Source organism: Plectropomus leopardus, chromosome 3 (genome assembly GCF_008729295.1).
Source record: "Plectropomus leopardus isolate mb chromosome 3, YSFRI_Pleo_2.0, whole genome shotgun sequence".
NCBI lineage: Eukaryota > Metazoa > Chordata > Actinopteri > Perciformes > Serranidae > Plectropomus > Plectropomus leopardus.
In genome coordinates, this window is record NC_056465.1 from 27,546,830 (window position 1) to 27,560,092 (window position 13,263).

At 40.1% G+C, this 13,263-nt stretch overlaps 1 protein-coding gene across 1 annotated transcript in view; it reads right to left on the reverse strand.

The window, feature by feature from the left end:
- Positions 1–13,263, reverse strand: part of unc13a (unc-13 homolog A (C. elegans)) — a 61,688-nt gene that overhangs the window by 11,224 nt on the left and 37,201 nt on the right. Inside the window, exons 27-38 of the mRNA XM_042483638.1 lie at positions 11,923–12,056; positions 11,696–11,781; positions 10,220–10,346; positions 10,021–10,117; positions 9,095–9,238; positions 8,903–8,980; positions 8,091–8,168; positions 7,767–7,855; positions 7,497–7,643; positions 6,185–6,308; positions 4,239–4,244; positions 1,036–1,065 (exon numbers count right to left, since the gene is read on the reverse strand). Coding sequence (XP_042339572.1) covers positions 1,036–1,065; positions 4,239–4,244; positions 6,185–6,308; positions 7,497–7,643; positions 7,767–7,855; positions 8,091–8,168; positions 8,903–8,980; positions 9,095–9,238; positions 10,021–10,117; positions 10,220–10,346; positions 11,696–11,781; positions 11,923–12,056 — 1,140 coding nt within the window. The remainder of the gene's footprint in view (positions 1–1,035; positions 1,066–4,238; positions 4,245–6,184; positions 6,309–7,496; positions 7,644–7,766; positions 7,856–8,090; positions 8,169–8,902; positions 8,981–9,094; positions 9,239–10,020; positions 10,118–10,219; positions 10,347–11,695; positions 11,782–11,922; positions 12,057–13,263) is intronic.

Sequence of the window (13,263 nt, forward strand, 5' to 3'; positions counted from 1 at the left end):
GAGAGAGAAGACAGTTGTTATTATCAGCACAATGCAGGGCAGGAGTAAACGGCTTAGTGTCACACAGAGGACAGCAACGTTTCTGACACACACATTCATAAACAGTCACCAAGCCGCTTTACAGATGTCAAGGTACTTTTCCCTTCAAGTGCTGTTATCACACTTATCTGTGATTTATTCCAAAACATTACACTCCTCTGCACAAATCCACACGCACACACACACACACACTGAGACATTTCAGTACGAAGAGAAGGGAAAGTGGCTCAGCTCGAAGTGAGGGCAAGAAAGAAGACACACTCATGCACTCAGGAACACACACGTGCAGTCACACGCACACACACACACGCCCACATGTAGCAGCTATGCAGTTGCACAGTGGTGTACGCAGGTATTTACTGGATGTCCAGCCTAATGCAATACTGTGGTAAGAGAATATATCAGTAAGTGCTGCTGACTACACCTTCAAATCCTGTCACGATTACAGCCTGAGGCAGGAAATACGCTTTTATTATATACTGCAAGAGGCTAAAAACTATTGATATTTATCTTGCAAACACTTCACAATAATGCAAGAAAATGAAATAAAACAGATAAAATATATAAGAAAAAAAAGGAATAATGTGCACTAATGAGACTGTGATGTTTCTGCTAATTTAAACTGTTTCCGATTCAATCACACCCTATTTTTTCCTCTGCGTTGTAGAAATGAATAAAACAGAGAGCTATGTCTAAAAATCCAAGTGAAATTAAGTGGCGATTGAACTCGACTACAGTTTGAGCCGCAAATGTCTGCATGCTGATAAGAGTGTGTGACCTGTGGCGAGGCTGGGAGTGTAGGCAGCTACTGCTACAGCATTTCCCACAGCATATAAACAGCACTACAGAGGAATGTTGTGTAAAAACAAAAGTGAAAAATCAATATTTCCACTGCTTTGTTTGACTGGTGAGCTGAGGGAGAGAGACGGAGACATGGAGAGAAGACATAGAGAAGAGAGACAAGACACATTGATCTAAAGGGGGTGTAGTCCTTACATCACTGTGAGAAGCACTCTTCAGCCTCCCCTGGAAAGAGAGCATGTGGTTAATACTTCAAGCAGTGGCCAGTCCCTGCAGCCTGACTTCACTCTTACTGGCTACATGAGAATGTGCAATCAAAAATGCATATGGTGCTTTTTGCAAAATAACCATTTGAGGATACTCATCACTGCTGGAGATGTCACTTCCTTTCACTTGGCTAATTAGCTTTCCCTCCAAAGCAAAAACATCAGATTTTGTACCACACCACATAACAAGAAAACTGCTGCTGACAGGAGTAAACGGACGCTGAAATAATCTGCTTAGAAATACGCAGTCGACATTTGCTTTCGTAGTGTTAAAATCCATGACTGTGCTATTTGTATGTGGTCAGAGATTGGGGCCAGTTCACTTGTAATTAGTGTGCATGCTAATTACTGCAAAAACAATGACAGAAAAACAAAGGAAATGTTGTCATTATGAAAACCACAATCTTCCCTACTGATGTCACAAAATATACCCCATATATCTATTAAAAAGAGCTACTGTGACATTTTGGAGAATATGATGAGTTAGATGAATAAATATTAGTGCTTTAAGTACGGAGCGAGAGCAGGGACATGATTAGCTTAGTATACAGACTGGAAACAAGAGAAAACAGCTATCTTGGCTTGAGCCCCTTCATCTGTTAGCTTACTAATAAACAGTTTAACCTTTACACAAACAGAATCTAAAAAGGCCAAGTTGTGATATTATGGAGTTGTGCGCTGCAACTATAACAAGACTCAGTGAAGGCAGAGCACAAAGCTGGGCGGCAAGAAAAAGTTACAGCACGTAACTCTCACAAAATCCACAGTCAGTCTCACATTTCCGTTTGTGTATTAAACAAACAACATACGACTAGTGAAGTTTAGAAATGGATTTTTGAATAAGTGTAAGCCAGGCCAGCTGTTTCCCCTCATTTTCAGCAAAAAAAACCCCCAAAAAAACGTGTATTTCCAAAAATGTAATTCAATTTCTTTATTAGAAGTCAATATAAAACTCAGAGATTCCTTTTTTTTGTCTAATCTATACTTCGAGTTTTGACTTTGATTTTCAGAACAGGATTTTACTTGTCATGGATTATTTTCATGTGGTGTTGCTTCTTTTACTTAAAGTGGAAACAGCCAACCACCCCACTTGTGTTTTCAAGTGGTATTATTTTTGGTACCGCTGTTGCAAAGACAATTAGATTACCATAGCAACTACCAACAACACACGACACATTGCCTTTTGTTTTCCACAACTACTTTGGTTGTTCTATTACTTGAATTTTCACTACTGTGGATAGTAACTATAAAAAAAATGATAATTTTTGGTAACTGGGGATAGCTATCAGGAAAAACAAAGTGCTACACTCCTCCTGTTTTGTTTGCACAATAATTAAAGCACATCCCTTGTGCCGTAAATGAAACCTTTTTTTTTCTGTGGGAACAGACCCAGTTACAGACAGGATTGCACAGTAAAAAGTAAAGCTGATAAGCAATCTAAGTGCCAAGGTGTCATTGTTCTATAGCCATTACATTGTGCCGTCAACATTTACTACGGTATGATAAGTTAAAGCAAAGAAATTGTCTGTTTCCGCTTTAAGTAAAGGAGCCAAACGCCTCCTCCACCACTGGTTACACTTGACGTTAAACAATTAACAATCACCGAGGATAGCATTAACAGGGAATCACACATCAGTTTTGTTAATTAGAAAACTCATCACTTTGTATAAAGCACCACATTTTTTTGCCTGTGTACTTTAAAGTACAACATAGATTGTAAAAGACTGTCCTGAGGCTACATTCACATCAATACATTTTCATTTTAAACAGGAAACAATCACTGTGCAGACAAGCATTTAGCAGAAACAATCTCCATCAGATTAATAATTAAGAACAGTGTGAGATTTCTTTGCTTGTGAATGAAGCCCAACAAAGAGGTGTTACTGAAAATACCACATAGGTATAAGGCAGTCATGGCAGCGAAAACAGATTTGGAGCACATACAGTGAGAAATTATGGGGCGTTATCTCTCATCAGACGACGCCATGGCAATTGCAAAAACTGTATGTAGACCGATCTATAACGTTTTGACTTGACAGGCTGTTTTTGATAATGCCCAATCTGCGGGTGAATGTGGATGCCTTCCTCATTGTTTTCAGAATTCTCCATTTCCGTCCTTCCAGACTTAAATGCAGCCTCAGAGTTTTCAAACTAAAATGGGCTGGGCAGAGTTTTCAGAGGTTTCTGTTTTAAGATTTCCAAAACTCCACGGTAGTGTGGACGCTAGATATAAATGTAGCAGTAATTTAGCATTTTATAACAAAAACATATTAGTGTGAATGTGGCCTAAAGATCATTGGAGTCAGATCCAACACTGAAGAGCATCACTAAGGATATCTTCTGCACAGGACACCCAATGCACCTTTTTTGACCAACATCAACTCAAACCGATGACGTCTTGTAAGAAAAGCCATTAGCACCAGTGACATAAAACCAGCATTATATAATCATCATAGAAACAACAGAACATGAAATCAAACCAGGACAGACCAACAGGACAGGTCTGCAGAGACATACAGTACAGTGTTGTACAGTATACTGAGAGGAGACTGCAGTGTTGAAATAGATCAGATGCAAGCAACAAACCCACAGTGGGCGGTGGGGACACAGTTCAAACAGGTGGGAAAAAGGTGGGGACAGTGGGGAGTAGAGGGCAGAGAAGGAGGGAAAGGGGCTACGGGGTGGGGCAGGACACCATATACCAAGCCACCGAGAGATCAGAGTCACCCCCACCAGAGTCCCAGTCAAAGGACACAATGCATGAGAAGAAACAAGGCAACACCAGGCGCAAGAGAGGAGTACCACTTCCTGTTTGAGGAGAGTGCTCAGGAAGAAGAGACAGCAGAGGAGGGGGGGCATTGATTGGTGGAGATTGCTGAGGGGGGTGTGGTACCTATCAGAACCAGTCAGGAATGCACCATGCTTCTGTCTTCTCAACAGAGAGACAGTTTCGGAGGAGAGAAGAGGAGAAGACGGAGAAGTAGAGACAGAATGGGACAGGTCTGAGAGGCTGTGAGGAGGGAGAGGGTGTGATGTCGGGTAAAAAACAGGGGAAGATCGCAGCCACATATAGCAGAGGACCAACCACCGTGGACGGACAGACAGACACACACGCAGGAGTGCTGTACTTACAATCATCTGTGGAGGGAGAGCGGTGGGAGCGGGATGTAATAGTAATCACAACAACAACAACAACCAGAGAGAAGGGTCAGTCAAGCTGCAAAGAGCCCCACATCATTTAAATAAACACAAGTTTGGGCCTCAGGGCTGGAGGGACATGGACCAATTGATACCTGTCTGAGGCCTGGATTAAGTACAAGTAGGGGCCAGCAAATAAGTAACTTTACTCCTAAGAAATGTCTGTCTGCTCATGTTTTTGCCTCCCCTCTCTTCTTAGAACTGGATAAACAGTTAACCCCAGTGTATATCTTTGACCAATCATGCACTCCAGTCGAAGGGCTACTTCTTTTTTAGCTCAATGCACCGTGGGCACCAAAGGGGTCTGGTGGGAGCTAGCCAGATGCTCACACCACTCATTTGGCCATTGACACTAATAATGCTGTCTTGACCCAGGACTCTCAAAAAAAGTGGCGTTTCGGCCGGATGGGCGTGGTTTTGCAGGACATAACAGGGCACAAATTGGCGAACTCATAAAATGCAGCTAGCCCGGCTGGCTTTCAGCAAAGCCACAAAAAAGTAAATGGCAAGATATTTCAAACACTAAATATTAAAATTCCATCACCTTAAACTGGATAGCACAATGAAATACACTGTAAAAAATAAACAATTTGTTTTAACTTAAAAAAGTTAGTGTCCGGGCTGCCCTAAAAATTTACTTTTTGACTGATTTGAGAAGACAAGTTGAGGTTATTTCATAATGATTCATCTTTTCTTCTCATATAGAGTCAACTTAAAAATCGAAGGTATTTTTTAAGTTGAAAATTTTTTTTTTTTTTACAGTGTATGTTGCTAAAGCTCACTGAGTTAATGGAGCGCTGGACTAAAAGTATATGACTCTTGTATTTCACGCCATTTTGCATATTTTTTTTTTTTACATTTTTGCATATTTTTTTTAAGGTAGTTACCTGTCCATGAGTGTTGGGCCATCGAAAGTAAAATGAGCCGAAACTGACATTTCTAAGATAAACTCAGTTGGGCTTACTGCAGACCAGTGGCCACTGAGGCTGAACCAGTTGTGCTGATAACTGGCGAGAAAATTATTAACAGTGATATGAGGCTCTTTAGTTAATAACCAAACACAAATAAGAACACATATATCCAAAATGAAAAAGAAACAAGAGGCTGCTTTCCAAAATGTTTGATTCTTTTTGGAAGTGGGCCAGATCCTTTGGGCAAATATTTTCTGCCACTATGTTGTGAGTTACTCATAAATCAGAAATCTCTCCAGATAATTGTTGGCTGACATACTGGAGAGCAGCCATGAGCTGGTGTTAGAATGATATGGTGCACTCCTTTTTGTCTTTTCAGCTTTTACTTTTCAAAAAAAGGGTTTCATCTTGATTGTTTGGATGAATGACGGCACTGGGGGCGATGCTAAATATAATGTGTGGATATGATTCCATATAAATGTGATGCAAAAGTAGCTTTTGCTTATAAAAGGACCATCTTGAATCACAACACACACAAAATGTCTGCCTTTGTATTTTTCTCATTCTCCTCCTCCTCTTTTTTCTTTTGATGCTGCCTCGGCAGCCGGAGGAGTGTGTAAGTTCGTGCATGTGTGGGTGTATGTATGTTGCATGTTTTGTGCATCGTTTTCTGCTGTCTACCTTATGGCTATGGTCATCATCAGATAAATCATTTGTATGTCTTCGTAGCAACAGCCACGCTTACTTAGAATTAATTAGTAAGCTTCCTGGAAAACAGATGCTAGTTGTGTATGTGTATGTGTGTGTGTGTGTGTGCATATTAATCCACATCAAAAATGCTGAATCACTTCTTGCATGTACAGCATAGTCAGTGATGAGTGCAAACACATGTAGCTCTGTGTCATTATTATGTGTATTTGCATGACTGTATGCCTCTGTATGTGCATTCATATGCCTGTTTGTTCTCACCGTTTGGTCTGTGAGTGGCGGCAGAACGATGGTCTTCTCCATAGTGTTCATCACCAGCTTCCACAGCTCCTTCAACACACGTTTCAGCACCGTCTTCTCACAGATCTTAGCAAACAAAGTCAGGCTGGCGAGAGGAGGGAGACAGAGACACAGGAAGGAGTGATGAATAATGAGCAGCAGATGGAGGCAAATGCTGTTTTCCTGAAGAAAAAAAAAGTACAATAATGAGAGCGAGAAATTTTAACAAAAAAGGGTGGTTGCTTGAATTCCCTGATGCCTCCCCAAAAAAAGACTCTTCAGAAAAGCACAAAAGCTCAGATTTAGGGGAATTTCATGACTGCTTTTACTCACCTAAAGTCAGGCAAACTCACTGATGCCTTTTTGTGCATGATTTGTAATTTTCATTATTCATACATGCTCTATACATTGAGGAACATTTCCATCTTGTGCCTTTTCACACATGCAATTGCAATGCCAGAACAGATGGGGCAGGGGACAGTCCAGGAGATGCAGGTAACGTAACACTCACAGGTGCCAACTGCCATAAAACTCTACGCAAGTAGAGGAAGATGTGACTAGGCTGGATGTACGTGCATGTGGCGAAAACATATGCTATACCCCTTTTCTATCAAAATAAGCATGTGCACGTGGGTTTTTTGAACATGCGTAACCCAGCAAATAATAGGCTATAGACTCCATTTCCATTGCCAGTAGACCAGAACTGTGTACAGGATCTGCAGCAGATGAGTATGCCTTTTTTTTGTGTGTGTGCCTTTTTTTGTTTTTTTTTGGTGTGTCACATTCACCCATATCTTTTGCTTCCATCAGTGCTGTCTGATGGCGGAGGTGCTGAATATATCGCTCATGACTACCGCAACCATTTGATGTCGGTTTGAATGCAGATTGTTATTGGTCCCATTATATTAAAAAACAGATGTTAGCAGGTGCTTGCAGGTTTTTTTGTGCAGTGAAAAAGGCGCTTTATTGTTTTCTGGAGCATAACGCCACAGGCTTGTTGTTATATTCTTCGTATGTTTTTAATATTCAACAAGTTTGCCGGAAAAGTAATGTTTTTTCATTATTAACCATGAAGAAGTTATGGATTTAAATAAGTCATTAGCAGAGCCTTGTGATTGGTTCACTTACCAGCTGTTTTCCTAAAACGTTAAAAGGAAATTGGCAGTGCAGATTGAATATCAATCCCTACACTTGTTCACTCATGACCCATGCAGGACATGCTCCTGAACATTTCATAGATAGACTGCATGTGTGAAAGAGTCTTAGACTTCTCTAAAATGGCAGACTGCCTCACTTGCTGTCCAGGAACTCCATGATGGGCTGCAAGACGTTGTCAGCATCCTGGGCCACGCTGCTGGCATTTCCCACATTCGAGGTCCCCTTCACCTGAGCCAAGATGTCTCCCATCTGCTTCACATTCTCCTCGATGTGAGGCTGGAAACTGCAGAGAAGTAAAGGAGGCTTTTAACCAAGCCTGCAGTTGGTCTGTCTAAATATATATCACATTAAAGTTGGTCTCATGTGAATAACTTTGTGTGTGAGTGTTGTGTATGTGTGTTTTTACCTGACAGCAAAAACCCTGCTGAGATCATCCATGACATTGTTGAGCTTAACCTGCAGGTCTTTCAGGATATCGCTGGCCTCCACACATAGCTGAAGTACATACATAGAAATGAACACAGAGCTGATTGGAGTGACTGACATATATTGTGATTGTCCAACTGAATTTTTGATATATTACATTCTTTGTGTGACTTTAAATACCAGTAAAAAAGAAAAAAAAACAAAACAATAAAACGAAAAAAACTTGAAGTTGGTGAATAATACCAGTCTGGAGTTGAAAGTTATGAGAAGACAGAAAAAAAACAATAAAAAGAGAGTCACTCACATCTTTTCCACCCATGGCTTCAAACATCTTCTCCAGCTGAACTCTCAGCTGTTGGATGTTGTTGATCAGGATGCAGGGCTGAGGACAGAAAGAAAGAGGACTTAAAGAAAACTGTTCATACAATAACCACTAATACACGACAGTTTTATTTATGATGCAACCAAAATCAGTGTTAAATCAAAACTAAAGTATATTTTATTCTTTTTTTTTTAGGAACAGACATGACTGACACTTGAAAATCCATGAGTTTGTCAAGTCTTTTAATGAAGAGAACTTTTCGGTCCTACTTGGATCTTCATCAGGTCTAAATGTCCGAAAAGGTGAAATCACACCTAGATTTATACATAATGCACACTAACTGTATGAATATAAAGTATTTGGATATAAATATGAATTTGATATAAAGAATCTTGTTTTAATGTTTTTAAATCAATAAGAGATATATCTGAAGTTTTGCAATTTGGCCTCGACATCACTGTTTTTCTCCCCCTATGTACTGTGTTTTTCCTGTGTAATGTATTGAATTGTTGATTGTTAATACTTTTACTACCCTGAGTGTTTAAAAAAAAACAGAGTCAGCCTATTTGCTGTGCATTATGTGTAAATATAGGTTTGGTCTCATCTTTTCAAACATTTTGACCTGATGAAGATCTAAGTAGGATCAAAACATTGTGTCTATTAAACTTGTGTGGCATGAAATGAGTATGTAGGCATTACTTTTTTCCTCGTGTACACTGGTTTTTGATAACCTTGCTCATATGAGATGTACATATAACCACCCTCTCTAATTTGTCAAGTCTTCGACCGCTCACCACTTTCTCCATGGTGACATAGTTGGCAAACAACCTGGAGATGATATCAGCGTAAGAAAGGAGCACGTTGCTGATGGTCTGAAGGGAACAAAAAAAGAAAGACCAACAGGCTGTATTTAAAACTAGATCTTAAAACCCCTTTGTTGTACATTGATTTTGTAAAGGTATGATTTCAAAATGAACTGAATTTACCTTTGCAAATCGCTTCATGTAGTGTCCTACGATCTGCGGATCTGGACACTCTAGCTTCCTGATGATCTCGAAGCTCTGGTTGAGCTGGGAAAACACGTCCACCACCGAACAGGAAAACAGAGCATGTTCTGATGTGACCTGGAACTGTGGGGCAGAAAAAAATGTGCAAGAAGATTAACAACTGGGAAGAAAATAATGGGCGAAGAGGCATAAGTGATTAGGAATGAGTAGCAGGTGAGAAGATGGGATTCGAGGGAGTGACCTCTGGGCCTAAGACCATATAGATGGACCATTAGACGCTATTTTAAACTGGACGCTTTATCACATATGCTGTGATTCAGTCTACCTAGAGCCGAACAGCCAGTCAGACAGCCATCCAGTGACAGGTGGGAGCTCTTGTCTGTCTCGCTGTAATTGGCTGCTGGCTGGTGCCTTGTCCCTAATTGGCTAAAGGTGAATGCGTAGGTGCTCCTCTGGGGAGTCTGGATAATGAGGTGAAGGCGGCTTTCCTGCCGTCAAAACTCTGAAAAAGGGTCATTAATTCACAATATCCTGCTGTCACAGAGTAGTCTCGCTCCTTAAGTACATGCACGTATCGACCACGCTTCTTTAAACTTCCAAAGAGTCACTTTACAGAACAAAGCACTTTGACTGAAACATCCTCTTAGCCCAAACACACACTCTGCTTTGAATCTGTGTTTGTGCTGCTGTGTCCATGCTGCTATTGTTGGCTTTGAAGAGGGCAGGAGAGGCACGGGGACGTGTGGGTGGCAGAGCTGGAGGGAGGATGAAACTTTGGCTGATAACTTTTGAGTGTGACAGAGGAAGTACAAAGGATGGATTACAGTAATTCTGCCTGAACAACAACAGTGACTCAGCGCTTCCAGAGGAGTGAAGGGAAGATAAGAAGAGCTAGAAACTCTTACCCCGTCTTTTTTGTCTCTCTCCAAAGCACCATGCAGAAAGTCCCGTGAAACTTCCTCGTTTTCATCCAGCCACTGAATGACAAATGGCTCAAACCACCTGTGAAAAATGAAAAATATGTTTGCATCAAACAAGATGAGGATTTCTGTTGCTTAATTTTTACTTTCTATTTTCAGTAAAACTTGACGAGTAGCCACTCACGCAGGATATTCAGGCACTCTGCTCTTGAAGAAGGGCAGGTCTTTGCAGTACTCGTTGTACAGCCACTTAACTTTGAAGTGCAGGTTCATGTAATCTGCACTCTTGCACAAGCGATTTTTTTCATGTTCTGGGACAAAGAAAGAAATGCATGCTGAGTAAAAAGCACATTTTTTCTCCCACTGTTTAAGCTACTTGCAGTTTCCACAGATCTATTGTGTATACAGAGACATTAACGCAAAGTCTACTACACCTCGGCACAGACTCGATGAATTATTAACGGTTTAATTACAAGTATGTCAGGACAAAGGTTGTCAGTATTAAAAATAGAGGACCAATCATATCCAACCTCATTAAAGCAATCAAATATTAGATTTGAATATTGTATGACTTATCAGGCTTTGCATAATTTGACAAACCCTTTTCACAAGTTTTTATCAAAACCAAACTTTGTCTGTAGACAGGGACATTTAGGATCAATTTTGTAACCTTAAATCTTAAGCTTAAAGGGTAATTAACAATTTTTCCAATGTTTTGTGTCTAAGTGATTAATAGAAACATCAATTTTTGAAACTCATCCAGTCGGCAATCACGAAACAGGCTGCAAAGTAATCCTTCATAGCACGTGTGTAATAAAGTGCTTGTTTTTGCCAGTCTCAGATTGTTATCCTAAGTTTTTGGAAACATTATAAACAGGATGTCTACAGATATAGAGCTTTTTATTAAAGAGCAAGACATTTTGGTTTAACCAAAATCAGCCCAGACATTGCTATCACCAAACCTACCAGACTCTATAAAAATAAACAGTAATATAAACTCATCATAAAACACACTTTACTGACAGAGTTGACAGAAACAAAACAATAATTACAAAAACCTTTTTGACTTTTGAAATTAAATATCAGTATCAAACAAAATGCTGATTTCTGCTGATATGTATACATATATATTTGATGGTGCACAAACTAGACTGACCCATTAGTTGCTTCGATACAAAAACGTAGGAAAATAGAGTCCAGGTTGAAAAATACCAGAGTTACCCTTTATGATATAAGGAACGCCATTAAGACTAACAAGCTGATATCCCAATCCATTTGCTAAATTGTCACAAAATCAGACACACATGCTTAAGAATAAAAGTTGTGCAAAACTTTTGGCTGTTGTTGCTTGCCACATATTAGGATGTTCATTGACCCTCCGTCTGAAACATTCCTCCCAAGTTTCATCCAAATTGAGAAAAGTTCAGTCAAATGGCAATTAAAACATTCTAGCGTTACCATGTTTACAACTAAACCAATAAAAACAACTCTTTGTATACCATCACAGCTAAACTCCTTCATACTGTTCTGCATGTCTGCATGTACTCGGTCATTAGTGCCTGAACCACAACATCGAATATAACGGCTACATTTCTCTAACAAGTGCTTTGACAAGGCTCGGTCAGTTCAGAGGTTCAGTGTATTATTAACTTGCACTCACCCTCCATTGCATACTTCATATCCTGAGCAAACAGGTTCCACATCACTTCAGCGCTGATTTTACCCACGTTGAGCTCCTGGGGAAATCTTGATGGAGGAGAGAAAGAGAAAGGCTTACTGTATGTGCACTTAGAGAAAGAGGTAATATGAAACTGAGCGAGCAGATAAAAGCCCAAGAGAAACTGTGGAGAAAAGGGGAAAACATATTGGAGTGGCACAGACACTTACTGGTTTAGGCAGGGAGTGTAGGAGTTCTTGTCCTCCTCGATAATGGAGACGATAAGTGTGATGAGTTTGGACCAAAAGTCCAGATTCTTGATGCTGGGTCCCTGCTCCTCGGGAGGCACAGCACCCTGTTTGGCCTGGAAAAGCAGTGACACACACACACAAACAGTGACTTGGCAATAACGTGCATTTGTGTGATCTGATCACAACTGGGTAGCGCTAAATGCATGTATAAATGGCCACCAAGATTCATTTCTGATCTAAATACTCAAAACACTTGCCAAAGTGGTCTGGGATGTATTTCACCACATCATCAGTGCAGTCCGAACAGCTCGTTTTGAAAGGCCTTCGAGTGAATAACCAACCTGTTAATAGCTGACTGTTTGATGTATAAGCTAAGGCTTTAGCTGGAGATGACGTTCTGCTGCGGCTACACTGCGTGACTGTACTGCAGCAGCCTCCCACTCAAGCTGGATCCATCAGTAGTAGCTGTCAACAGCATCATTAAGCCATTTACTACACTGACAATGAAGATTCAGTATCTCATGTGGCTCAAATCTCAGTGTGAAAGCCTTAGTTAACCCCCTGCAAAACAGCTTTTTATTTATTTTTTTTTTTTTGCACAATCCTGTTTCTCTCCTTATATGACTGTCTCTTTCCCCAAAAAAGGGGGCGCAGCTTTGGTGATGCCAGTGATTTGATACTGGTGATGTTTTAATGGTCACACAATGCAGCACTATATATTAATTTAGTAACATCAGCCATGTTTGGGGATGTTTATGAAAATATTTTTAACAGCAGGCAAGATGTATATTCAAAACTTTTCCAAAATATTATGTTAAATTTAAAGCATTTCCAGCCCTGAAATACTGGTATTGTGATTTCATAACTTTTTAAGAAATTCCATGAACATGATCATGAACACTGGATAAGATAACCAAGGGGCCAATCTGGGTTAATGTGAATTTTACTAAGGGTGTTTTTGATTGAGAGAGAGAGAGATGTTTTGGAGGGAAATCTTGACTAAGTTGTAAATTCAACAACTTATACATATTTAACATTTGCTGCTCAAACAACTTTAAACACTCAGAATATCAACTGTCTGGGCAACTTCTTTGAAATAGCTGAAGTTGTGCTGATAGACAAAAAAGACTGAGCCGAGCACCGCGGGGGTTGAAGAGTGAAGAACGATCTTGCAGAGATTTCAACAAAATATAGCAACGTCCCTCAGGATGAAATGTTTTATTCAAAGGGAAAAATGCTTATTTGAAATTCATGGGGGAGTCTGAATGGAAGCTGGCGCTTTAATGAGGACTCAAAGCAAGTTCTAGAAATAACAGTTGA